At 44.4% G+C, this 26474-nt stretch overlaps 1 protein-coding gene across 5 annotated transcripts in view; it reads left to right on the top strand.

The window, feature by feature from the left end:
• The first annotated feature begins 3314 nt into the window (after positions 1–3314).
• GPR176 (G protein-coupled receptor 176) overlaps positions 3315–26474 on the top strand; it is a 122585-nt gene continuing 99425 nt past the window's right edge. For 3 of the 5 annotated variants that reach the window (XM_073876784.1, XM_073876782.1, XM_073876781.1), the window contains exon 1: positions 4254–4368. Coding sequence is in view for 1 of the 5 variants with exons in the window: in XM_025884636.2 (XP_025740421.1) it covers positions 4197–4368 (172 nt within the window). In the remaining 4 variants the exon portion in view is untranslated. Of the gene's footprint in view, positions 4369–21942; positions 21956–26474 lie in introns of those variants that run through there. The other 2 variants (XM_025884636.2, XM_073876785.1) reach the window with 2 other exon arrangements.

The raw sequence follows: 26474 nt of genomic DNA, 5'->3' as shown, positions 1-26474 counted from the left end.
GGGAGAAGCAGGCTTCCCGCCGAGCAGGGAGCCCGATGCAGGGCTCGATCCCAGGACCCTGGGATCATGATCTGAGCCAAAGGCAGACGCTTAACCATCTGAGCCACCCCTATAGGTATGTTTCCTTAAGGCGCATGTGAGATCTTACACCCACCTCTACGTATAACACTAAGGCTCCCTTATCCAAATATTCATCCTAACCCTAGATAAAAGGAACCCACTCTTCCTTGCATGGGAGTCATGGCTTTGGAAGTTATTCCTCATGATCTCCTTACTTACTGCAAATAAAGTTTCCTTTGTGGGACAACTCACCTGGTGTAGTTCCTGATGTAGGAAAGAACCTTAGGGTTCGAAGCTGACAGCCAAGAAAGAATTCTTGAGACATTTTTGTTGCAAAAAGGTGGTTTTATTAAAGCACGGGGACACGGGGCGCCTGGGTGGCTCAGTCGTTAAGCGTCTGCCTTCAGCTCAGGTCACGATCTCCGGGTTCTGGGATCAAGCCCCGCATCAGGCTCCTTGCTCCGCGGGAAGCCTGCTTCTCCCTCTCCCACTCCCCCTGCTTGTGTTCCCTCTCTCGCTGTCTCTCTCAAATAAATAAATAAAATCTAAAACCACCATATTAAAAAAAATAATAAAGCGCGGGGACAGGACCTGTGGGCAGAAAGAGCTGTACCGGGGTCATATGGGGTGGACCATTATATACTTTCAAGTTGGGAGGGGGTTAGGGATAGCATAAGTCTCTAAGGAATTTGGAAGCAAGTTTTCCAGGACCTTGAGGGGGCTAGCTAATTATTGGGAAAATGTCATTTATTACCGTCTAATAAAACGTTAGTCATGAGACCTTTCAGATGTATATCGGGGGCCATATGCCTGGGGGGTGATTGCCAACATGTATCTTGGGGGGTTTAGAGATAAAGGAAATTTTTAAAGGAATTTTTATATGTTAAAGTAGACTTACAGGATTCTAGGGAGGGGTCAGGCTAGGATTGCCTTTTACCCTTAGCAAAGTCAGAATGTCACTCAGCCTGTTTCAAGGACTTGTCAATGGCCTGTAGGTAGTAAGGAAATTTAGTCATTTTTCTTCCGCCTTTGTTTCCCACATCAGTTCCTGTGACTCACCAACGAGCTAACTCAGGTTAGTTTGGTTACAATACCAATCTAGGGGTTGTAGGGAATTTACTGGTATCTTTTCAGCATAAAAAAATGAGAGGTTTCTTGCTTTATTAAACCCTTTACATCTACAAAATTGACTCTTTCCTACGTATTTTTTTTTAAGATTTTATTTATTTATTTGTCGGGGGTGGTGTAAAGCAGGGGGGAGGCAGGCAGAGGGAGAAGCAGGCTCCCCAAAGAGCAAGGAGCCGGATGTGAGACCTGAGCCAAGGGCAGATGCTTAACTCACTGACCCACCCAGGCGTCCCTCTTTTCTACAACTTTATCCCAGCTCTTCCTAGCAGTTTTGAATAGGGAGTGGCAGGTAAAGAGGTATTTTTACAACTGCTACTAAACAACTCATTTACAAAACACATTCTTCTTCAGCCTTTCCTACAGGAACATGCTGGATGTTGCTGAATGACTACTACATTTTATTTTGTAATGATTATAGTGCAAGGGGTTTGAAAAATATGTTTGGACGCTAAGAACTAATTTTAACTACTGGAAATGGCTTTTTAAAAAAAATACACAATTGATCAGTAATTTTGATGTGGGAAACAAAGTCAGAAGGAAAATAGATTGACAAATACTTGAGGCCGGCTGAGTATAATGTTCCTCCGGGAACCTCCCAACTTCCTAAATGTTAAAACACTGGTAGAGGGAAAAATAACTTTGGTTTGACAATAGCAAGGCCTTGGGTATCCTACAAGTCTTTTGGAACTTCCTTTACCTTTACTTCCCCCAACCTCAAAGTACATAATCAGTTGCTCCTCACAATTCTGGGGCAACAGCCCAAGGTCCTGACCCCGTGCTTTAATAAAACCACTTTTTATTTTTATTTATTTTATTTTTTTAAAGGTTTTATTTATTTATTTGAGAGAGCGAGAAAGAGCACATGAGAGGGGGGAGGGTCAGTGATGCGGGACTCGATCCCGGGACTCCAGGATCATGACCTGAGCCGAAGGCAGTCGCTTAACCAACTGAGCCACCCAGGCGCCCTATAAAACCACCTTTTCGCACAGAAGCCATCTTAAGAATTCTTGGCGGTGGGCTCTGGACCCCAACACCACCAACATTCCAAAACTACATCATTTTTGCCTCTCCTCTTTTTATGGCCTCTGAAATGTTTAAAGTAACTGCTTACATGGAGGATTATTACGTGCAGATATTGTGAAACTCAATAATGTACAAGACACGGAGGGCTTTTTTGCTCTTTAAAGACTTCATGTCTTGTACACTGTAAGTGAAATAGTCACATTGTAGCAGGATCAGCCTTGGGACCACCAAGAATTTTGGTAAATTTTTTTTTTTTTGTAATCTCCACACCCAACATGGGGCTGGAACTCATAAGCCCAAGATGAAGCCCTATTGACTGGGCCAACCAGGTGCCCCAAGAAATTCTGTAATTCTACTCAATTCTTAAGAGTTAGTATTCAGGGACCTAACGCCATCAGTCAATATGTTAAAGCCCTCTACCAACTCCTTCACTAATTAAAAAGAAACCAGTTTCCCAAACTTCAAAACAGCTCATCTTTAGTTGTCTTTTCCTCTCATTTCTCCTTTTCTCCTGATCCTTTCTCTGGATGCAGTGCACGTTCCTTTCACTACTCAGCTACTCTTTACTGTTTCTTGTTCACTTGGTTATCCCAGCTTCCCAACTTTTTGCATCAGCTGGCAGGAAGTTGCTCCCTCCCCAAGTATTCATTCTTCGGATTGCACCAGACTTGGGCTGTACTGTGTACCTTTTAGAAATGAGACTCAGTAAAAAGGTCCAGGAAACCGTGCATGGTATTCCTAAATTTTATCTTTCATAGTCAGCTACACCCAAGGCGTCACTGAGGGGCCAAAAACTGGGATACCTGCCCAGGTGACATTGTAGTGTAATTATAAGCCTCTCGGGCAGCCCCTGCTGAAGAGATAAGGGGCAGTAACCACAGGACTAAATAAAGTGAAGCCGGGGAAGCGCTTTGAACGCATCCACTGCAGCCGAATCAAGACCCCCCGCGCCTCCCACGCTCCAGGCTTGGCAGTCACGCTTGGAAGGGCCAACATGGCGCCATCCCCTCGGCCCCCTCGGCGTGGAGGGCGGAGCCGCGCGCATCACGTGACCGCCCCCACCCCGTCCGCGGGCTGCGCTCCCTTCCCCTGCTCCTGGAGCGCGCGGGTAGTCCGGCGGTGCGCAGATCGGGGTCTGCTCCTGTAGGGGTGTTCTCCCTTGTCCCGGCGCGTCCGCGAGCGTCTCTCCCCGCAGCAAAGGCGGGAGCAGGGCCAGGAAAGGGGGCGCTAGGCCGTGCAGAGGCAAAGGGGCTCCAGAACGGTGTCTCTGCCGTTGACACCGAGGCGGGAGGTCGGAGTCCCGGACTAGGGGCTGGGCCAGAGGAGAGCGCGCGGGTGTCCTGGGGGACGGCCGGGCGCGTGAGGGCGAGGCTGTTGGGAGATTCAGGGCATTCCGCCCAGACCGTAGGTGCCGTCGGGCACTCTGGGTCCCCTCGGAGCTCTGGTCACTTGGCTTGGGCATTTCACAGGTTTCCCATCGCCATCCAGCCCCTCAGAGCCAGCAGGATTGATCAGCCAAATGTTCTCGTCCTTCTGAGGAGAGGGCTTGAGAGGGATGGCCCGGCACTCGGGGGGTGGAAGGAGCAGAGGTTGAAGAGGGCGGCGGGAGCGGGGAGCGCCCTCCTTGACTATCAGATGCCTCCTGTGTTTCCATCTCTGCCGAGTGGGCTTGGCCGCGCTGACTACCCGGGAGGAGGCAAGGACGCAGCTCAGCCGGCTCTGACCGTGCCGCCTCCATGTGGCTGCTGACGGGGACCCAGGAGGGAACCGGCTTGGGGCGCAGCCTCGCCCTCCTCCCTCCCCGCCTCCCAGGCGCCGGGGCTGGCGATGTGGAGAGGTGAGGGGACCCGCGGCTGCCCCGGGTTCTCCAGGACTCCACCAGGCGCCCGCGCGTTCCACCGCACCCGGGGCAGGGGCGACCCAGGCGGGGCTCCGTGGTGGGCGGACGGGCGGGCGACGAGTGGAGCAGGAACCCCTTCCTCGTCATGGGGCACAACGGCAGCTGGATCTCCCGAAACGCCAGCGAGCCGCGCAACGCGTCGGGCGCGGAGGCTGGGAGCGCCAACCGCAGCGCGCTCGGGGAGTTCGGCGAGGCTCAGCTGTACCGCCAGTTCACCACCACCGTGCAGGTCGTCATCTTCATAGGCTCGCTGCTCGGTAAGCCGCCTATGGGGGCGCCGCCCGGGTGGGCTTCCCCGAGCGCACAGGCTCGGAGGGGGCACGGGATCGAGGGCCGCCGGAGCCGCGGTGGATTCGGGGTGCCCGGCAGAGTGTAGATAGTGGGGTTTAAGAATGCGGGGATAACTGCAGGGAAGTTAAGCAGGGACGGTTGACTCCAGCCCCCAAGCGGGAAGCAGAAGAGTTCTCGTAGGGCTTTGTCTCGGTCCGAGGACCATGCCCGGTATAGGAGGAGGTCCGCCCCCCGGGCAGCCCTTGCGGAACGCTTCGTGATGGGCGCAACCCTGCCCAACAATCATTCCTCACCTCCTGGGTGCCAGGTCGGAGCGCTGGCCCTGAGCTCCTCTTTACAAATAGCGAGGGACAAAGATTGTTTTGTTACTGGTGACTGATGTGTTTTGCACTCCCGTCTATTCCCTATATAAAAAATTATTTTGAAAGACCCTTATTTTGCACATGTTCAATGGCTTGCTTCTTCGGAACACCGACCTGCTTGCTGGTAAACAATTCCGTGGAGTTAAACACTATAGTGCTTCTGATATTTTTAGAAACCGTAAACAAAACAAATCCCAGCATATTTCTCTACCTATATTTTGTCTGAAGTACAAAATACGCACATTTAGGTATTCTTGTTCAACGAACTGAAATGAGTGGTTAGTAAAAACGTTTGTCCACTAGCATGAGAATTACCTGTATTTCTGATAGGTACTCTTTAAATGATAAATGATAATATTCATTTCTGTTGAGGTTAGTTGAACATGTTGCATATTACTTGTAAATAAGTGACTTCCCTTCAAATGTAAATTTTCTGATATGGCATTTAAATGGATATGATTATGTGTGATATTGTGGTCAAGAGCAGTCCTAAAGTTTCGAAGTAGGAATAGATTTTTTGCAGACATCTGTCAATTTCCATGGAAATCAATATAAGTGACATCAAGAAGACTGGAAAAATTTTAAATGTTTGAAATTTCCCTTCATAATTTCTCTAATTGTCATCATCCTGTTCCACTGTATCATACTGATTTTCCACTTCTTGTCACGAGGGCATTTTCAGGAGTAGATATCAGTGTGGCTGTGTGTGTTAAGATGTGTTTTTAATGAGTAGAATGATAAATGCACATTGACAAAAAAATGCTTGTGTATCAGATATTTTCAGTATTCATTTAACAACAAACATTGAACACCTACTAGGTACCATGCACAATGAATTGTAGATTATTAGGAGTTAAAAGTCTAGTGTTGTCATATTTACTTAAAGTGTAGATTATCGGGGAGAGAAGTGGCAGCATTTTTATTTCTGCAGGGTTTTACATACATATATTTGTTTTGTGTTCCCCATTGGGAACTCTTAACAATGAAGAAAGATGATGATGGGAGAAATTTTCCCAGAGTTTGACTCCAAAATTTTGAGTACTATTGAAACAGAAAACAGCGTGTATGTAAAGGGCATAGCAAATAGTGCACACTTAATGTTAGTTCTATTTCCAGTGTACCATCTCTTCTGTAAATTACAGTGGATTCAAGAATTGCTAGATAGAGGTGTCCAGGTGACTCAGTCGGTTAAGTGTCTGACTCTTGATCTCAGCTCAGGTCTTGGTATCAGGGTGGTGAGTCAAAGCCCTGTGTTGGTGGGTATAGAGTCTTCTTTTTTTAATTTTTATTTAATTTTTAAAAAGATTTTTTTTATTTGAGAGAGCACGAACAGGGGGGAAGCGTAGATTGAGAAGCAGACTCCCTGCTGAGCTAGGATTCCCAATGTGGGACTTGATCCCAGCACCCTGGGACCATGACCTGAGCCAGAAGAAGACGCTTAACGAGTGAGCCACCCAGGTGCGCCAGTCTGCCTTTACTTCAACTCTTTTTTTCCCCACAGCGATTTGACAGGCAAGAACTGTTTTTGTGGATTTCTCCCAAGAGGAGACTGATTTTCCTCTTTATTGTTAGTTATGCCTGGCTTGGTGAAGGAGGACTTTATTTTCTCCCTTCCACGTTACTTGGCCCTCCTAAGAGAGAATTCCATTTGCTCCTTTTTCTTTTCAGAAGAAGTATAAATATGGTTAAATTTCATGAAATCAAAAGTCAGAGAACTTGGGCAAAAGGAAAGACAGCATGGAGTGCCTGGGTGGCTGTCAGTTAAGGGTCTGATTCCTGATTCCTGATTCCTGCTCAGGTCATGACCTCAGGGTCCTGGGCTTGAGCTCACTCAGTGCAGAGTAGGCTTGTCCCTTTCCATATGCTCCTCTCCACTCAAATAAAGTCAGTCTTCAAAAGGAAAGGCATTTCAGGTTTCCTTAAACATTTTTTTTTTTATTTTTCTCAAAATTTTAGCTGAATCATAACATAGCCTTGTGTACTTAACTGGTATTCTTGATTGTTTTTGAGGATTTCACCTGTATAAACATATCAGTGTAATTGAATCCTCCTGGTGATGCCAGCTGAGGCTCAGAGCTTAAGTTGCAGAGTGAAGTACAGTCAGTTGCAAGACAAGTAAACTTGGGAAGCATAATTTCATGAAAGTCCCCCCCCCGAAAACTCACAGATTAGGAATGAAAGAAAAACATTTTTTATGGAAGAACCTTTAAGGGAGAAAAGTTAAGTGGAGAATGGAATAGTATCTAGAATAGCATGTGATGCTGATTTAATCTACTTGTTTCTCCTATCTGCAAACATAGACAAATGAGTTTTTATTTTTTCCCCTTTAAACAAACTCAAACTTCCTAGATTGCCTAAATAGATTTTTTCTTTTTTTTTTTAAAGATTTTATTTATTTATTAGAGAATGAGAGATAGCACGAGAGGGAAGAGGGTCAGAGGGAGAAGCAGACTCCTCTCTGCTGAGCAGGGAGCCCGATGTGGGACTCGATCCCGGGACTCCAGGATCATGAGCCGAAGGCAGTCGCTTGACCTACTGAGCCACCCAGGCACCCACTAAATAGATTTTTTTTTTTTTTTTTTTTTTTTCATGAAAGAGAGGGAGAAGCAGGCTCTCAAGGAGCAGGGAGCCGGATGCGGGACTCGATCCCAGAGCCCTGGGATCATGACCTGAGCCGAAGGCAGACTCTTAACCATCTGAGCCACCCAGGCGCCCAATAGATTTTTTTCATTAGAATTTTCAAAGGCCCACTGTTAGGTGAAAATAATTCCTTTGTACTATTGTTGTTTTACAGTCTCTTTGGAAACTTTTAGTGCCCTGTATGAAGAAAAAAGTCAACTTGGGATAACTATAATATTCTAGCCATAGGGAACATTAATTGCTTTCAGAATGAACTCTCGAATTATATATAATACTCTTCAAATAATGCCTTTTGAGGCTTTGTGTAAACAAGAGTATCTCAGCCTTTAAAAAATTTTTTTTCTTAAAGATTTTATTTGCTTATTTGAGAGAGCACAGAGGGAGAGTGAGGGAGAAGCAGACTCCCCGCTGAGCAGGAGGCCCAACACTGGGGGGGGGCTCTATCCCAGGACTCCAGGACCATGACCCAAGCCAAAGGCAGACCCTCAACTGACTGATCTACCCAGGCTCCCCTCTCAGCCTTCTTTATGCAACATCTTGGGATATCTGAAGATATGCTCCAGGTCTTGAAAGAGTCAAATTTATATTTTTATTAAGATTTTTTTTTTTTATTTAACAGCACAAATGGGGAGCAGCAGGCAGAGGTAGAGGGAGAAGCAGGGTTCCCGCTGAGCAGGGAGCCAGATTAGGGCCTCCATCCCAGGACCCTGGGATCATATCCTGAGCTCAAGGCGAATGCTTAACCGACTGAGCTACCCAGGTGCCCTGAAGGAGTCAAATTAGATTTCCCTTTGGTAAATATATGGCACAACACTTTTAATGGTGAACAGTGTAAAATCGAAGACTCAGAAAAGATTTGGAATCACTATTTCCAATAAGTGCTTTGGATCTAACGCCTCAGAGTTGATCTCTCCCTTTTTCCTAGCCCTTTGGGATTCACAATGCAAGTGCATGGAAAGCTAGTCCCCTCTCTGGTGCTTTCACTTGACAAAGGTCAGTGGCTGTTAGGAAGCCTGTTACCTCTAGGCTCCCCCCGCCCCCTACATAAATTGCCTGTCATCTGTGCTTGTTACCATTGGAGGCATTTAGGAGGTTTTTGAACCTCCTTAATGTTAAGAAAATGAGCATTGTGGACAATAGCCAACAAATTACATATCTTTCCTCACCTTTTCCTCACTATTGTATGAAATTGATGACCCTAAGTAAAGGTCCGTCTTGTCTGTGGCCTGATTCCTTGAGGTGTGGTTATTGAAGTATTCATGTGGGGAACTGTCTTACTGAATTGATCTGACAGATGATATGGATAAACACCATTTTTGCTCATGATTTTTTTTTTAAAGATTTATATTTATTAGAGAGAGTGTGCATGAGACAGCACAAGCAGGTGGGAGAGGGAGAAGCAGGCTCCCTGCTGAACCAGGAGACTGACATGGGGCTGGATCCCAGGACCCTGGGATCATGACCTAAGCCAAAGGCAGAAGCTTAAGCGACTGAGCCACCCAGGTGTCCCGTTTAGCTAAATGTTTGATAGAAATAGTGTTAATACTAGTTTGTGCTTATGAGTCATAATTATACAGGATGACTTTTAGTTAACCATAATTATAGCCAATAATAATGTAATATCATCAGCCTTATTTTACCTGCTTTTTAGGTATGCCTGGAAACCTAAGTAGACTAAATCAAGAATGTGATGTCTTGGATTGACCTAAGAAGTTTGAAATAGTGAGGTCAATAGTTACAACCTATGTAGGTGGACTCCTATTGTATTGACTCAAATTCTCTTACATTGTCTTTGATTTCCATGTGATACATGCATTCCCCCATTCTTTTATAATGTATGTTAGGTGTAGAAAATAAATTTGACTTCCTTCTGAATGAAACACTTTTGTTAATACTATGCTTCTCATTACTAGGTCTTCAGTATATAGCCTTCCACTTTTTAATTTCTTCCGGAAATTATATTCTGTGAAAACCTCATACAGCTTTATTGAGATAAATAAAATTCCTGTACTACACAATTCGCCCAATTATGTAGTATATAATTCAGTGTTTTTAAGTATATTCACAGCTAAGCAATGATTACCAGTATGGAATTCCAGAACTTTTTTTTATCATCCCAAAAAGAAACCCAAGTACCCATTAGTAGTTGCTTTCCATTTCCCCTCAATACCCTGAGCCCTAGGCAACTACTAATCTACTTTTTGTGTCAGTGGATTTGTTCTGGATATTTCATATGTAATGGAGTCATATAATATGTGGTTCTTTGTAAATGGCTTCTTTCACATAGCTTAATGTTTTCAAGGTTCATCTGTGTTGTAGCGTATTTTTTATTCCCTTCTATTATGGAATAATATTCCATTTTACGGGTATATCACCTTTTCTTTATCCATTCATCAGTTGAAGGACATTTGAGTTGTTCCACTTTTGGGCTATTGTGAGTAATCCTACTCTGAGCATTTGTGTAGTTTTTGGGTGGACATAATGTTTTGTTTTGTCTTTTTTTAAGATTTTATTTATTTAACAGAGAGAGCGAGAGAGGGAACAGAAGCAGGGGGAGTGGGAGAGGGAGAAGCAGGCTTCCCTCAGGGCAGGGAGCCCGACGCGGGGCTCAATCCTAGGACCCTGGGATCATGACCTGAGCCGAAGGCAGACGCTTAACGACTGAGCCACCCAGGCATCCCGGACATAATGTTTTTATTTTATTTTTTTTAAAGATTTTATTTATTTATATGAGCGACAGAGAGCACGAGAGAGTGAAGAGGGTCAGAGGGAGAAGCAGACTCCCTGCTGAGCAGGGAGCCCGATGCGGGACTCGGTCCCGGGACTCTAGGATCATGACCTGAGCCGAAGGCAGTCGCTTAACCAACTGAGCCACCCAGGCGCCCTGGACATAATGTTTTTAATTCTCTTGTGTATATAGCAAGAGTGAAATTTCTGGGTCATAAGGTAACTCTAAGTCTATTCTTTTAAGAGTTGCCAGACTGCTTTCCAAAATGGCTGCATCATTTTACATTCCCACCAGCAGTGTATAGAGGTTCTAATTTCTCCACATCTCTGCCAACATTTGTTACTGTTTTTTGTTGTTGTTGTTACAGCCATGCTAGTGGATATTAAATGGTATCTCATTATGGTTTTGATTTGTGTTTTTAAAAAAAATACATTTATATTTGAGAGAGAGCATGAACTGGGGGAGGGGCAGAGAGGGAGAGAGAGAAGCAGACTCCCCACTGAGCACAGAGCCTGACATGGGGCTGCATCTCATGACCCATGAGATCATGACCTGAGTTGAAATCAAGAGTCTGATGCTTAACTGACTGAGCCACCCAGGCGCCCCTGATTTGCATTTTTTAAAAAGATTTTATTTATTTGAGAGAGAGCATGAGCAGGGAGAAGGGCAGAGGGAGAAGAGGGAGAACCCCCCCCCCCCCCCCCCCCGCCGAGCAAGGAGCCTGATGCTGGGATTATGACCTGAGCCAAAGGCAGATGCTTAATGGACTGAGCCACCCAGGCTCCCCAAGTTGTAAGCATTCTTATTGTTATTCTGAACACCAGATTCTTACTGATACATGATTGGCAAAAATGTTCTCCCATTCTGTGGATTGTCTTTTCATATTATTGGGGTCCTTTTTAAAAACCACAAAGGTTTTTAAATTTTAATGAAGTCTGATTTATCTAAAATTTTTTGTTGCTGCCTCTGCTTTTGGTATCCTAGCTGAGAAACCATTGCCTAATTAAAGATCATAAAGATATACTCTTACATTTTCTTCTAAGAGATTTATAGTTTTAGCTCTTAGAATTAGGTCTTTGATCTATGTATGTTAATTTTTGTACATAGTGTGAACTAGGGACCTAAATTATTTTATCTGTGGATATACAAGTGTCTCATCATCATTTGCTGAAAATATTTTTCTTTCCCCATTGAATTGTCTTGGCACTCTTGTTGATCCAGGGAAAACTTCTGAAACCATTGTTCATTGAAGGATTTTCATAAACCTTTGACAAGGAATAAATAAAAGGAAAATGAATCTTTATCTCCACTGGTAATTTACTTTATCTGCTTTAAAAACAATCTGGAAACAGACTTTCCCAGAGGCATGGAGATGAATCACCTATTTAATGTATTAATAGAGACTTACTTGCAGTACAATCAGGTAATTGGCTTTTTTCTGGGTTTCTTAGATTTCTTCCACCTAGAGTAGCAATTATGTCCCTTTCATGTGTGCTAATACACCTTGTCTATGTTAAGGCTCAGTCATTTGTAATTTCTGGGGTGTTAATTATCTGGCTTTATTGTAACTCTGTGACATTAATGTTATTTCTAACAGGAATTCTTGTCACCTAAAAAAACTAACTCCAGAAATATTTACAACAATTTCACCTTTACAGATGTTCCAACAGCAATGAGCCCACCGGGGCAAGAAGACAGATTTAAAGATCAGCCCATTGTTTTGTTTTTCTTTTATTTTTTAAATTCTTTTTTTTTTTTTTAAGATTTTATTTGTATCTTTGACAGAGAGAGCACAAGCAAGGGGAGTGGCAGGGAGAGGGAGAAGCAGGCTCCCTGCTGAGCAAGGAGCCGCACATGGGGCTGGATCCCAGAACCCTGGTATCATGACCTGAGTGGAAGGCAGATGCTTACCCCAGTGAGCCACCCAGGCGCCCCAGGATTTTAATTTTTAAGTAATCTCCACACCCATTGTGCGGCCTGAACCCACAACCCTGAAATTAAGAGTTGCATGCTTTACCAGCTGAGCCAGCCAGGCAACCCGGACTCAAACAATATTTTGATTAGTGGCCACATTTGATTCTGAAGAGTTCTGGGAAATGGTTTTTTCTGGCTAACAGTGAAATCTTGCTTCACCAAATCTGAGATACTCTGAAAAAACTTCCACGTTAAGCCACAAATGTCTAGGCACCTTAGCACTTCAAATAAACTTCTAACAATGTTTTATTAAAAGTTTTGGAATTCAGTTTTTTTTTTTTTAAGATTTTATTTATTTGAGAGAGAGAGAGAATGAGAGATAGAAAGCACGAGAGGGAAGAGGGTCAGAGGGAGAAGCAGACTCCCTGCTGAGCAGGAAGCCCGATGTGGGACTCGATCCTGGGACTCCAGGATCATGACCTGAGCCGAAGGCAGTCGCCTAACCAACTGAGCCACCCAGGCGCCCTGGAATTCAGTTTTTTTTCTCTTTGATTATTTCTGATGAAAGTTTCCCCCTGAGGGGCAAAATTATAGAGGTAGGGGCAGAGCATGAAACCCATAACTGCCTCTCTGGCTACCTGACTTTTTTTCTTTTGAGGGTTTTTAAAAATACAGAAAAAATGTTAACTAATTATCATAAACCCAGAACTCAGAAATAACAGATGTTTACATTTTGTCATGTTTGTATAAAAATAAAATGTTCAAGTACATTTGACTCTCCTCTGATGGCTCTCCTTATTCCATTCTCCCCCATATCTTCCAGAGCTGATGGCTACCCTGAATGGGGTGTCCAGTTTAAACTTCCTGTCTCTGTCCTCTTGGGGCTGCCTCTTGCTGGCCTGTGATCATGAAGTTTTTGCCAGTAGTGCTTATTCAATGCCTACTGCCTGGACACGTGACTTTGTATGCAGTGTTGATTTACAAATAATGGTCACCTCATCTAGGAAGACTGCATGTGGGTAGTTTAGGAAACTCACCAGGGACAAACAAGGAAGGTTTTGCTAATGGGAGATGGGTGCTTCCTGGGCAATGCACGTACCCTTGACTTAACCTGCCAGTGTGGTAACTACCAGTCAAGAATATTCCTTTTAACCTTATATTGACATGGGATTTTATGGTGTATACCTACCACGTTATTCCATTCAATCATAATAACCTTAATGAAATAAGGTAGGGGCATTTTTCTGTTTTTCTTGTTTTTTTCTTCTCAACATATTCCTTTACTCTAAAGCACTGCCCTCCCTCTATAAGACATGCACACCTACGGGTGAGCCTCCCTTCCAGTATTTATCAGGGATTTTAGTTGCAAACAACAGCCTGTTGTCAAAAGAAGACACAGTTTCCAAAGCAGTCAGTAAAGAAAAACATTTTACTTGCAAAGATGAATTGCAAAGGAGTTCAGGTTTTATTTTTAATTTTTTAAAAAAGATTTTATTTATTTGACAGAGACAGCGAGAGAGGGAACACAAGCAGGGAGAGTGGGAGAGGGAGAAGCAGGCCTCCCACCAAGCAGGGAGCCCGATTTGGGGCTCCATCCCAGGACCCTGGGATCACGACCCGAAGACAGATGCTCAACTGACTGAGCCACCCAGGCGCCCCAGGAGTTCAGGTTTTAGAAGGACTGATTTTGCCAATTGAAATGTACAACAGAGGGCACCTGGGTGGCTCTGCCAAATGTCTGCCTTCAGCTCAGGTCATGATCCCGGAGTCCTGGAATCAAGTCTTACATGGGGCTCCCTGCTCAGCCCGGAGTCTACTTCTCCCTGTGACTCACACCCCTCTCTCTCGTGCTCGCTCGCTCTCAAATAAAAAAATTAAAAAAATTAAAGAAATATACAACAGATATTTAAAAGAAGGCAACCTCAAGATTACCGTATTTAACAGTTACCATGAGACAAAAGCAGTTGTCTCATGAGTGTTAACAACCTCAAAGATTGTGTCATGCCTTCAGATACCAGAATTGCAAAAGCCAATAAAGTTGCAAATCAGTAGAGTTGTTTTTATTAGGAGTCACAGGAAAGTCTCAAGATTTCATTTATTTTGTGGACCAGAACTAGACAGTGGAGCGAGTCTTTTTTTTTTAAAGTTTTTTTTTTTTTTTTTTTTTTTTGTTCATAACACCCAGTGCTCCATGCAGAACGTGCCCTCCTCAATACCCATCACCAGGATAACCCATCCCCCTCCCCCCCTCCCCTCTAGAACCCTCAGTTTGTTTTTCAGAGTCCATCATCTCTCATGGTTCGTCTCCCCCTCTGACATACTCCCCTTTTCTTCCTCTCCTGTTATCTTCTTCTTTTTCTTTTTTCTTAAAATATGTTGCGTTATTTGTTTCAGAAGTACAGATCTGTGATTCAACAGTCTTGCACAATTCACAGCGCTCACCGTAGCACATACCCTCCCCAATGTCTATAACCCATCCACCCCATCCCTCCCACCCCCAACCACTCCAGTAACACTCAGTTTGTTTCCTGAGATTAAGAATTCCTCATATCAGTGAGGTCATGTGATACATGTCTTTCTCTGATTGACTTATTTCACTCAGCATAACACCCTCCAGTTCCATCCACGTCGTTGCAAATGGCAAGATCTCATTCCTTTTTTTTTTTTTTTTTTTTAAAGATTTTATTTATTTATTTGACACAGAGAGAGAGAGAGAGAGACAGAGAAAGAGGGAATACAAGCAGGGGGAGTGGGAGTGGAAGAGGGAGAAGAAGGCTTCCCGCCGAGCAGGGAGCCTGATGCGGGGCTCGATCCCAGGACCCTGGGATCATGACCTGAGCTGAAGGCAGACGCCTAACCAACTGAGCCACCCAGGCACCCCAAGATCTCATTCCTTTTGATGGCTGCATAATATTCCATTGTGTATATATACCACATCTTCTTTATCCATTCATCTGTCGATGGGCATCTTGGCTCCTTCCACAGTTTGGCTATTGTGGACTAAAGTTTTTTTTATTTATTCATTTGAGAGAGCATGAGAGCATGAACAGAGGGAAAGGCAAGATTCCCTGCTCAGCAAGGAGCCTGATGGGGACTCAATCCCAGGACTCTGGGATCATGACCTGAGCTGAAAGTCATGAGCCACCCTGGCGCCCAGATCCTGAGTCTTCTGGTGTTTTTATTTTTGGGGAGGGAATGGGGCTGAGGGAGCAAGTGTTGCTTTCTCATGGTGGGACATAATGGGCACGTTTTTGCATAATGCAGCAGAGTCAGGTGTTTTACTTCTATACCGAAGTAGCCATTTTATGAAGAAGGACATTTATTACAGAGTATTGGATTACTTTCAGAATTTATCGGAGAGTCTGGGAACCAGGGACACTCAAGAAATATGCACAGTCATACCCCTGGTTCTAGCAGAAATCATGAAGCTGTTGTCTGTCATACACTACCAGTGATGTGAGGAATTACTCTAGAACCCTAGGGCACAGATGGCCCGGATCTAGAGCCAAAGCACATGTCTTCCTTTTTTTTTTTTCCTTTTTTTGTATTTACAAGAATCTGATGACTGCACCCAGCTACCACCTCACATAAATCATGTCTGGTTTTCTTGGGAACATCTTCTGGACAGAATATAGATCATAAGCCTGCACCACAACTGTAAGGCTGTCTGAAAAGTATTTTTAGCTTTCCAGCCTTTATAGCAGAGGGTAGTAGCTGGTTGAAAGATTATGGAATGACCGTTGAGTGAATCAAACTAGTATCTGCTGCCTTGTACTTCGTGTGGTGCCTTACATGACTGTCCCTCACAGTGCTCGACAGAGCCCCACTTCCACCCTGATCCGGGCCTTGCTGGTCCCAGGATCCTATTTCCCTGTCCTCAGTAATTAGTTCAGGGATGTCGTGGAATCCAAACTTGGACAAAGTACTTGACAGAGAGATGCTGGTAGAAAAGCCTTCTTTTTCCAAAGGGGCTACTTAAGCAGGGATAAAGGAAGCCAGGAGCTGTCTTCTCAGGAGGGAGTGAGGGTGAGAGAAGGGGAGGGGAGGAGAGCAAGAGAAACCATCCTGATGATACTGGGTAGGTCCCGGGAAGTGCTGAGCCTGTATTTTCCAATTACAACAAAATAAAAAACGCAAATTCTCTTTTCCGCTTAAACTTGTATGACTTAGGTTCCTGTCACACACAAAAGCATCCTGATAAATATATATAATCTTTTTTTAAAGATTTTTTTAACTTATTTGAGAGAGAGAGCATGAGAGGGGGGAGGGTCAGAGGGAGAAGCAGACTCCCCGCTGAGCAGGGAGCCCGATGTGGGACTCAATCCTGGGTCTCCAGGATCATGACCTGAGCCAAAGGCAGTCGCTTAACCAAATGAGCCACCCAGGTGCCCCATCCTGATAAATATATATAGTATATATTATATATATATAGTGTGTGTGTATAGATGGATAATATTTTTCTCACCATGTTTGTCCATCATTTGGGTAAACAAAAATTCAGAGGAATAGTGACTTGCTCATTAGCACCCTCACAGGCAGGCAGGACCTGATGGAATGGAAGTCTGATGCCCAGGAAACTGAAACTCAGAGCCCCCGGAATTGAACAGGAGCAGGACCCTAAGTCTGGTAGTACAAGAGGTCCTCAATGGAAGGCTGTATTCAGGCGCGGGAGTGGAAAGGACGCTGAAAGCCATGGAGTGTCGGAGGCCCATGCGTGTGCAGAGGCAGAAGCCCAGAGATTTTACTAGACTAGGAAGTACTCTGGCAACTATCCCACAAATGCATTTAGCCTCCAATTCTTTTTCTTTCTCAGGGAAATAAAAGAAATCAATGATTATTTGCACAGTTGGTCGTTAGTTGATACAAAAACTTAGTAGCCAGAAAAACCGTAGCTGTGATAGAAGAGGGAGATGTTGGCAGGGTTAGATGTAGCTGCCCAGGAGATGATGAATGTCGTTGGGTCATAAACTGGCTTCCACTTTCCTGAGTTGTTGGTAAGGGTTTCTGGGGGGGGGGGGGGGTGTCAGTGGGCAAGGCTGTGGGTGAGTCCTGGGAAACAACCCTCACTGGTCGCTTGCAGGGTGTGGGCCAAGTCCTGGACCTCTGGCAGATAACATGGTTGAGGGGATGCACTGCTCTGTGTTTTCTGCTTCACATTCACCGTGGCCAGTGTCTGGCTCTCAGACTGTGGAAGCAGAATCCTATGGGGGTGAAATGCTTGTCCGCAGCTGATCCAAGCCCAGGGTGTGGAGTGGAGAGTGGGAGCTTCCCTAACACGAGGTCCAGGCATCCAAGTGCAAGGAAGAATCTGGGCCAGACTCACATGGGCCTTGTTGAGCTCAATAGATAATAAAAAGGCAGAAGGCCCGGAACAAGTTCCAAAAGGTGGAGAGGAGCAAAGCAGAGATAACCCACACTCCTGAAGGCCATTGTCTTTGTTTTTCTTTCTGATGCAGTGTTCTTCCCTAGGTGTTGTCTGGCTGGCTTGTGTTCATACTTCAAACTGCAACCCAAATGTCACCTCCAAGACACCTTCCCTGAAGTAGTCTCCCCTCCACTTGTATCACACCATCCTGCTTATTTTTCTGTGGTAGTTATAACCCCAGGGATTTTCTCATTTATTTGGTGTCCTGTCCCTCTCCATTAGGATGCAGAGCCATGAGGACAGAGACTGTTTCATTCACTGCGGTGTCCCCAGCATCTGGAACAGTGCTTGGCGTGTAGTTGGTGCTCAGTAAATACTGATTAGTTAATTGAATGAAATGCTTAGGGACAATTAAATGGAACAAATAATTACACAGGCACTATCTTGACTTGCATGAAGCTTAGGAGCTTTCTGGAAAGGAGCATGAATTTTGTCCACAGCTAGGACTCAGACACATATAGGCATATCCAGTGGCCTGGAGGGTGCTCAGAAAAGCCAGGTATTTGGAGGGACAGCAGGTCTCTTGACAGGAAATCCGCAAGGCCAGGTGTTACAGCCTGATTTAAGAGTGAGTCTATGAAATAAGACAGGCAGTATTTTGAACCAGGCAGCGTGATGTGTGTGGGGATGTCACTCTAGCTTTTTTAAAAGCTTTTGGATTCTAGACAGAGTCAAAATTACTGCTTGAAGCAGCTGGAGGCATGACCCTGCCTGTGGGAGAGTGGCTGAGAGGCACTATTTTGCCTGCTTATATACGGAGACAGATGGCTTTTCTGTGTGTGAGGTCAGAGTGGTGCCCGTGAGTTCTACCAACTGTTAGGAAATACGCCTTCCTCCTATCTGTCTGGGGAGCTCAGTGGTGGGAATGGGAATGTTGAATAAGTCTGGAAACAACAAATAATATTTTCACTCTAGCCAAGTGTTAGGGGTTGAATTGTGTGCCTCTCCCCATCAAAAAAAAAAAAAAAAAAAAAAAGGAAAGACGATAGTAAAAGTGTAAACGGCTTAACCTCTAGTACCTCAGAATGTGACCATATTTGGAGAAAGGGTGGTTGTAGATGTAATTAAGATGAGGTCATACTGGAGTAGGGTGGGACCTTGTAAGGGGAACACTATGTGATGAAGACAGAAATTGGGATTACAAGACTGCAAAGCTAAGGGACGCTGGAGGGCCGCTAGAAGTGGGGAAGAGACAAGGAAAGATCCCCCTACGCGTGTCGGAGGGAGCACTCTCGGCCCTGCCAACACCTTCATTTCAGACTTCTAGCTTTCATAACTGCGAGACAATAAATTTCTGTTTTAAGCCGTCCTGTTTGTTGTAATTTCTTATGGCAACCCTGTAAACTACTACACAAAGGCAATGAACAAATAGGTTGAAAACCCTGATTTTTGCACAACTATGCAGTGAGTTTGGCAAAAGAGCATTTTCAGCTGACAGAATGTGAGTCAGTGCAATATAGGCTGATCATCACTTGTGCCGTCCACTTGTGTATACATAGCTTTCAGCACCTTTTTATTTTTATTCATTTAAAGATTTTGTTCATTTGAGAGCGAGAGAGCAAGTACACATGTACAGGGGAGGAGCAGAGGGAAAGAGAATCTGAGGCAGACCTGAGCCTTGATACCACGACCCCGAGATTGTGACCTGAGCTGAAACCAAGACTCATGCTCAACCGATTGAGGCGCCCCTCTGCACCTTTTTAAATATTTAACTTTTTTTTAAAGATTTTATTTATTTATTTGACAGACACAGTGAGAGAGGGAATACAAGCAGGGGGAGTGGGAGAGGGAGAAGCAGGCTTCCCGCGGAGCAGGGAGCCGGATGTGGGGCTCGATCCCAGGACCCTGGGATCATGACCTGAGCTGAAGGCAGACAGTTGACCGAGCCACCCAGGCACCCCTGGCCCTTTGTTTCTCACAAAGGATCCAGTTTACTTCACTTGTAAACCCCAATTGATCCTGAATCGGCTCTTCTCAATTGCGGCCCTCATCAAGCTGTCTGCATGGGCTTGTTGAAACTCCCTTACTTGTTGAAATCCCCTTACTGGGCTTGGGGAGAGATGGGCACCCCCTCCTTTCTCTTCCGGGTGGGTAGGATTTGTGGCCCACCCACAGCTCTGTCTTCCTGTGTCCCCTCCAGGTGGGTAGGGGTTCAGGTGTTTTAAGTATTTAACCATAACTTTGAAAAATACACACTTAAAAAAATATTTATTTATTCATGAGAAGCAGAGAGAGGCAGAGGGAGAAGCAGGCTCCCCATGGAGCAGGGAGCCAGATGTGTGGGACCCGATCCCAGAACCCTGGGATCACAACTTAAGCCGAAGGCAGGTACTTCACTGACTGAGCCACCAAGGTACCTGAAAAATATGCATCTTGATCTGACACCGGTATTTATTGTATCTTGATGCCTTGGTAAAATTTTCCAATTCCAATGCCTAAATAGTATGTTCATCTAAAAATACTTTTTTCCTACTTAAAATTTATGAAGCAGTTTTGTTCAAATTTTCCACATACCTCTTTGACTTCTGCAACTGTTTTTGTTGGAAACATTTTGGAGCTACCTCATCCAGTTTCTCAGGGTCCCTCACCATTACTTCTAAGCCCTGTGAACAAGACACTGTGCTTGTTTGTTTGTTTTTTTTTTTTCAAGATTTTATTTGTCAGAGAGGGAGAGCACACAGAAGCAGGGAGAGCGGAAGTCAGAGCGAGAGGCAGGCTTCCACTGAGCGAGGAGCCCAATGCGGGACCTGACTCCAGGACCCTGGGATCATGACCTGAGCTGAAGGCAGGCACCTAATCGACTGAGCCATCCAGGCGCCACTGAAATTTCACCGAAGCCACAAGTAACTATTCTGGTTTCTTTAGGGCAGGAATGAAGAATGATACTGTTGCCTTCTTTTTCACTTACTCTATCAGATGACCTTTATAGAATCCAAAGTAACATTGATTGAGGTAATTTCAGATCATTGTGCCTTCTCCAAACGAAATTCCAAATGAAGTAATTTATTACTTGTTCCAAATAAAGAAATTGAAGGAGTGCCTTGTATTAAGAGTGATTTTTTGTTTTCTGAGCAAGAATGTTTGAGGATATCTCTGTGTTGTGTGAGAGGGTATGAGATATTTATTCCCTGGTTCCCTGGGCATCCTTGTGTGTGCTCATGTGCACCTTAAATTAACAGCTACATTTTGTTGGGGCTTCCTGGGCAGTTTCTTAGGACAAGAAACACTTCCAACGGCTGCTAAATGGAAAGGAAAGAATAACTCTCTGAAGTCTACCTAAGTGTGAATTTAATTTCCAGGAACACAGAGTTCAAGCAAGGCTCAAGCTGAGACAAAATAATCAAATTTTGGTTCTCAGACCTTCTCATTGATTGATGAGAATAGCACCTTTTGTATTTCTCCCATTGTTTCTGTGGCCTTCTCCCAAGGCTGCAAATCTTTAGCCTCAATGAGTCTACAAATTACCAGAAGCCTTAAAATGAAGCCTATGTGAATGTCCGGATTAGGGACTAGAGAGTTAACTGCCTGTTTCTCTCAGGGATACTGTTAAGATTACATGGAACTTTAAAAAAAAAAAAAAAAAAAAAAGAGGACATGGGACTTTAAAGATTCTTTAAAGAGCACCACATTTTTTCTTGTTAGTAACAAGGCAGTGGGCTCTAGCTGGTGAGGATCATACCAGGTGCTTAGGAAGGGTGGATTCTAGCCTGGCCCTGCTGTTGAGTGGTGGGTTTACTGTTGGTAAATCACTTTGTCTCTTTGTGATTGTTACTGTGAGGCAGAGATTCTTTTTTTTTTTTTAAGATTTTATTTATTTATTTGAAAGAGAGAACGCATGCGAGAGTGCCAGGTGGGAGGGAGAGGGACAAGCAGATGTGCAGAGTCCAATGTGGTGCTCAGTCTCAGGACCCAGAAATCATGACCTGAGCTGAAATCAAGAGTTGGATGCTTAACTGACTGAGCCCCCAGGTGCCCTGGCAGGCAGAGATTCTTCATAAAAATCACTTGTTATAAATGCAGATCCCTGAGTTCCGATCATCAGAAGTTTACTTTTGGTGAGTTTGACATGGAGTCTTGGAGTCATAAATATATATATATATATATTTTAAAGATTTTATTTATTTTGATAGACACAGTGAGAGAAGGAATACAAGTAGGGGGAGTGGGAGAGGGAGAAGCAGGCTTCCCGAGGAGCAGGGAGCCCAGTGCAGGGCTCAGTCTGGATCATGACCTGAGCTGAAGGCAGACTCTTAACCGACTGAGCCACCCACGCGCCCCAGAGTCTATATTTTTAACGAACACTTCCTGTGATTTTGATGCAGGTGCTTCACACTTTCACATTGATCTAAGGGATGGCCTGGCCGACTTCTTAGTCTGTGGAGGTGACAGGTGGTCATCATGCACACTCCCAGGTTATAGCCCTGGGAGTCAAGCAATGAGGGTAGATACCAGGAGGATGGAAGGGAGAAGACTAGTTTTTTAAGGTAAGTGCTTGAGGTCATTAGAAGATTCCCCCCCCCACTCTTAGTGAAGTAATAGCATTACCTTCAGACTGTTATTCCAAAGAGAGTTGTTGGGATGGGGTGGAAGTAGGAATTTAATTTGGGGGTTATTGGTACCAACCATTTTTTTTTTAAAGATTTTATTTATTTGAGAGAGAGAATGAGAGGTAGCACAAGAGGGAAGAGGGTCAGAGGGAGAAGCCGACTCCCCGCTGAGTGGGGAGCCCGATGCGGGACTCAATCCCGGGACTCCAGGATCATGACCTGAGCTGAAGGCAGTCGCTTAACCAACTGAGCCACCCAGGCGCCCTATTGGTACCATTTCTACCCATCTTTTAATAGGTAGTGTTGCCTAAGGTCTGAAGGGAATATGGAAAAAAATAATTAAGAATAGACCAAGCCTCTTCTCAAATCTGACTTAAACTTACCTCAAAGTTTTATGAATGAGAATCTGACTTCCTAATTCTTCCCCTGCCCACTGTCTCCATCTAAATATATATCCTATAGATAATAACTAAATTACTGTTTTTTAAAAAGATTTTATTTGTTTGACAGAGAGCACAAGCAGGGGGAGAGGCAGGCAGAGGCAGAAGGGAGAAGCAGGCTCCCTGCTGAGCAAGGAGCCCGATGCGGGGCTTGATCCCAGGACTCTGGGATCCTGACCTGAGGTGAAGGCAGACGCCTAATGACTGAGCCACGCAGGTGCCCCTTTATGCAGAATTTAAAACATTTTTCAAAAATTTCATTGAGATTGAAATTAAAAATTAGACAGTAGGCACCATCTCACAGGGAGTCGTCATATATCACCCCTAGTATCTTGGGCTCCTTTTACCTTCAGTCTTTTTTTTTTAAAGATTTTATTTATTTGACAGAGAGAGACACAGCGAGAGAGGGAACACAAGCAGGGGGAGTGGGAGAGGTAGAAGCAGGCCTCCCGCGGAGCAGGGAGCCTGACGCATGGCTCGATCCCAGGACCCTGGGATCATGACCTCAGACGAAGGTAGACGCTTAACGACTGAGCCACCCAGGCGCCCCTGCCTTCAGTCTTTTTGGTCGTGCTGTGCTCCAGGACTTCCTGATACCTCAGTAATTAAGGCCTTGAAATTCCACCTATCTGCCACCAGTCTGGAATTAAGCAGTGTCCCTGAGATGGTTTAAGCCTAACTGTGTCCTCCAAATACCCAGTATATATGCGGCAACAGTCCCAAACTAGGAAACTTAAGTCTTTATCAAAGGAGCCATAAGCAGTGTAGATAGAGAACACACGTAGTATAGTTAAGTGTCATTTTTAGCTTGGCACAAAGGAGAACAGAGAGGGCAAGTGAGTGATCAGAAAGACCAGTTAAGGGCTAGTTGGCTTTGGGGAGAATTGTGATTGCTTTAGCACGGAAATCTAAAAAATCTAAAAAATTAGAATATGAACAACAAGGGAGCAGGTGGGCAGCTTTAAAAGTACATTCCAAACCAGTTTGGTGTGCTTATTAGGCCTTCTTATTGTTAATATCAGACGTCTTTAATTTTGACTATGGGATCATCATGTACTATCTTAAGTTATAGAATGCAAAATGTAGTTTAAATCTCTGCTGCCCCTTTTTAATCTTGACATGAGTCTTGTGTTGTCGGGGAGTTTGGCACAGAGGTTGAGCTGAACTCACAGATTATCCTGTTGACCTCATCATGTTAATGTCCATATATTGACTCATACTGAATTTAGCATCTGCTAAAACTCCCAAGCTTTTATTTCATGTACTGCTGTTAAGATTCTTTTTCATCATCCTTGTTTGATTCAATTTAGGAGCCCTGATTAGTACTTTAATTTTATCATTTTAATTCATCTAAATTTAACTAAAATGTTTTAGTTCTTTGTATCAATCTGTTAGATTTTTTTTTTGTGGGAGGGAGAAGGATCCTGATTATGCCATGTAACATTACTGCTTTCTGTGATATTAACTATGTATCTTTTGTATTTCCATCTAAATTCTCTATCTCTTTTTTTTTTAAAAGATTTTATTTATTTGAGGGAGAGAGAATGAGAGAGAGAGAGCACATGAGAGGGGGTAGGGTCAAAGGGCGAAGCAGACTCCCCGCCGAGCAGGGAGCCCGATGCAGGACTCGATCCTGGGACTCCAGGATCATGACCTGAGCTGAAGGCAGTCACTTAACCAACTGAGCCCCCCAGGCGCTCAAAAGCAGTATTGAATGGTACAGGGAGAGGAGAAGGTTGGAGGTCTTGTTACTAGTGATCTGGTACTTGTTACTAGTAAATTGAGGTTTGTTTACTAATCAAAATCCTTTTGGAATAATTGTTAAATTATTAACTAGTAGGGTGCCTGGGTGGCTCAGATGGTTAAGTGTCTGCCTTCGGCTCAGGTCATGATCCCGGGGTCCTGGGATCGAGTCCCGTGTCAGGCTCCCTGCTCCTTGGGAGCCTGCTTCTCCCTCTGCTTCTCTCTCTCTGTCTCTCTCCCTCTCTCTCTCTCCCTCTGTCTCTCATGAATAAATAAATAAAATCTTAAAAAAAATTATTAACTAGAACTCTCACCCAGGTCATTGTTTCTTATCTTGTTTCCAAAAAACATTTGGAGACATCTTACTAGATATTTTACTGAAAGTCAGCTATACTATGTCTACTACATCTCCTAGGCTTACTGATAAAAGAAAATAAGGAGAATCTGACATGATTTATTCTTAGTGCATCTGTGCTGGCTCATAGTGATTACCTCTGGCCTTCCTGTCAATAATTAATTCTTGTCAGGTTGACCAATATGAATTTTGCTGTATTTTTCTTCCTCTTTTCTGTGTCTCTAGTCTTCTGGTTCCTTTCCTATTCCTATTCTACATAATTCCTTAAAGTTCTCCAGAGTTGGTCCAGAATAGTGCTTCTCACACTTCAGTGTATAAGTGAATCTGCTGGGGTTCTTGTTACAGTGGAGGTTCTGATTCAGGAGGTCAGGGATGGGGCCTAAGATTCTGCATTTCTTTTTCTTTTTTTTTAAGATTTTGTTTATTTTATTTTTATTTTTATTTTTTTTGAAAGATTTTATTTATTTGTTTCACAGAGAGAGACACAGCGAGAGAGGGAACACAAGCAGGGGGAGTGGGAGAGGGAGAAGCAGGCTCCTTGCTGAGCACGGAGCCTGATGTGGGACTCGATCCCAGGACCCTGGGATGACCTGAGCTGAAGAAGGCAGCCACTTAACTGACTGCATTTTTTTTTTTTAAGATTTTATTTCTTTATTTGACAGAGAGAGACAGCGAGAGAGGGAACACAAGCAGGGGGAGTGGGAGAGGGAGAAGCAGGCTTCCCGCGGAGTGGGGAGCCCGATGTGGGACTTGATCCCAGGACTCTGGGATCGTGACCTGAGCCGAAGGCAGATGCTTAACGACTGAGCCGCCCAGGTTCTGCATTTTTTTTTTTTAAAGATTTTATTTATTTATTCATGAAAGACAGAGAGAGAGAGAGAGAGAGAGAGAGAGAGAGGCAGGCAGAGGGAGAAGCAGGCTCCCAAGGAGCAGGGAGCCCGACGCGGGACTCGATCCCAGGACCTTGGGATCATGACCTGAGCCAAAGGCAGACGCTTAACCATCTGAGCCACCCAGGCGCCCCAGGTTCTGCATTTTTAACAAACTACTAGATGCTATTGGTCCTCAGGCTGTTCACATTGGGAAGCTAGAGTTCTAGATTTTAGTGCCCCTCTAGAGCAGGAAGGAGGTCTCTGGTGGAGGTCTCATCAGCATCTGTATCTGCCAACAGTTACCTTCCTCATTCCTTTATCTTCAGTGTCTCCTGCTCCCAATGGCTCCTTGGCTTCCTTTTGCATTTCTTGCCCTGTATGGCCTTTCTTCCTTCTTCAGTTCACAGTTAGGCTTCTTGGGAGAATAGTCTTAAATTTCATTCTTCCATTTCATCCTCTGCTGATCACTCCTCGATCGACAGCTCTGATCATGTCACTCTTCTCTTTGGATCCCTTTCCTTCTGGCTCCTTCCAGTGACATTCTACAGCCTGGCTCCTGTTTCCCTCTCCAGCTCACTCCTCTTGCACTCCAGGAATTCCAGCCTACTCGTGGGTACATTATTCTGTTTCCAGTCTCCTTGCCTTAGCTTTTATTATTCCTTTGTCCATAAAAACTCTTCCCTGCCTTATTAACCTGGCTAATTTCTCTCATTCTTCTGGTATTCCTTTCACACTCAGAAACTTCATATCTCTGTATTTATTACTTGTATGATTCAAGAATAATGGAAATGAGGGGTACGGGTGCTTTCCCTTTTGAAGCCGCAGCTGTAACTGTAGATTACTGGAAGGAAATGTTGTTTTGACATGATGATGGTCAGTTGCACTGAAGGATTTTAAGGATACAAAGTCACGGGGCGCCTGGGTGGCTCAGTTGGTTGAGCGACTGCCTTCGGCTCAGGTCATGAACCTGGAGTCCTGGGATCGAGTCCCACATCGGGTTCCCTGCTCAGCGGGGAGTCTGCTTCTCCCTCTGACCCTCTTCCCTC

Source organism: Callorhinus ursinus, unplaced genomic scaffold (genome assembly GCF_003265705.2).
Source record: "Callorhinus ursinus isolate GAN/ISIS: 27379988/994484 unplaced genomic scaffold, GSC_fseal_2.0 scaffold25, whole genome shotgun sequence".
NCBI classification, from domain to species: Eukaryota; Metazoa; Chordata; class Mammalia; order Carnivora; family Otariidae; genus Callorhinus; species Callorhinus ursinus.
The sequence above is the reverse complement of the archived record's forward strand: the minus strand, read 5'-3'. Positions and strand labels throughout refer to the sequence as shown.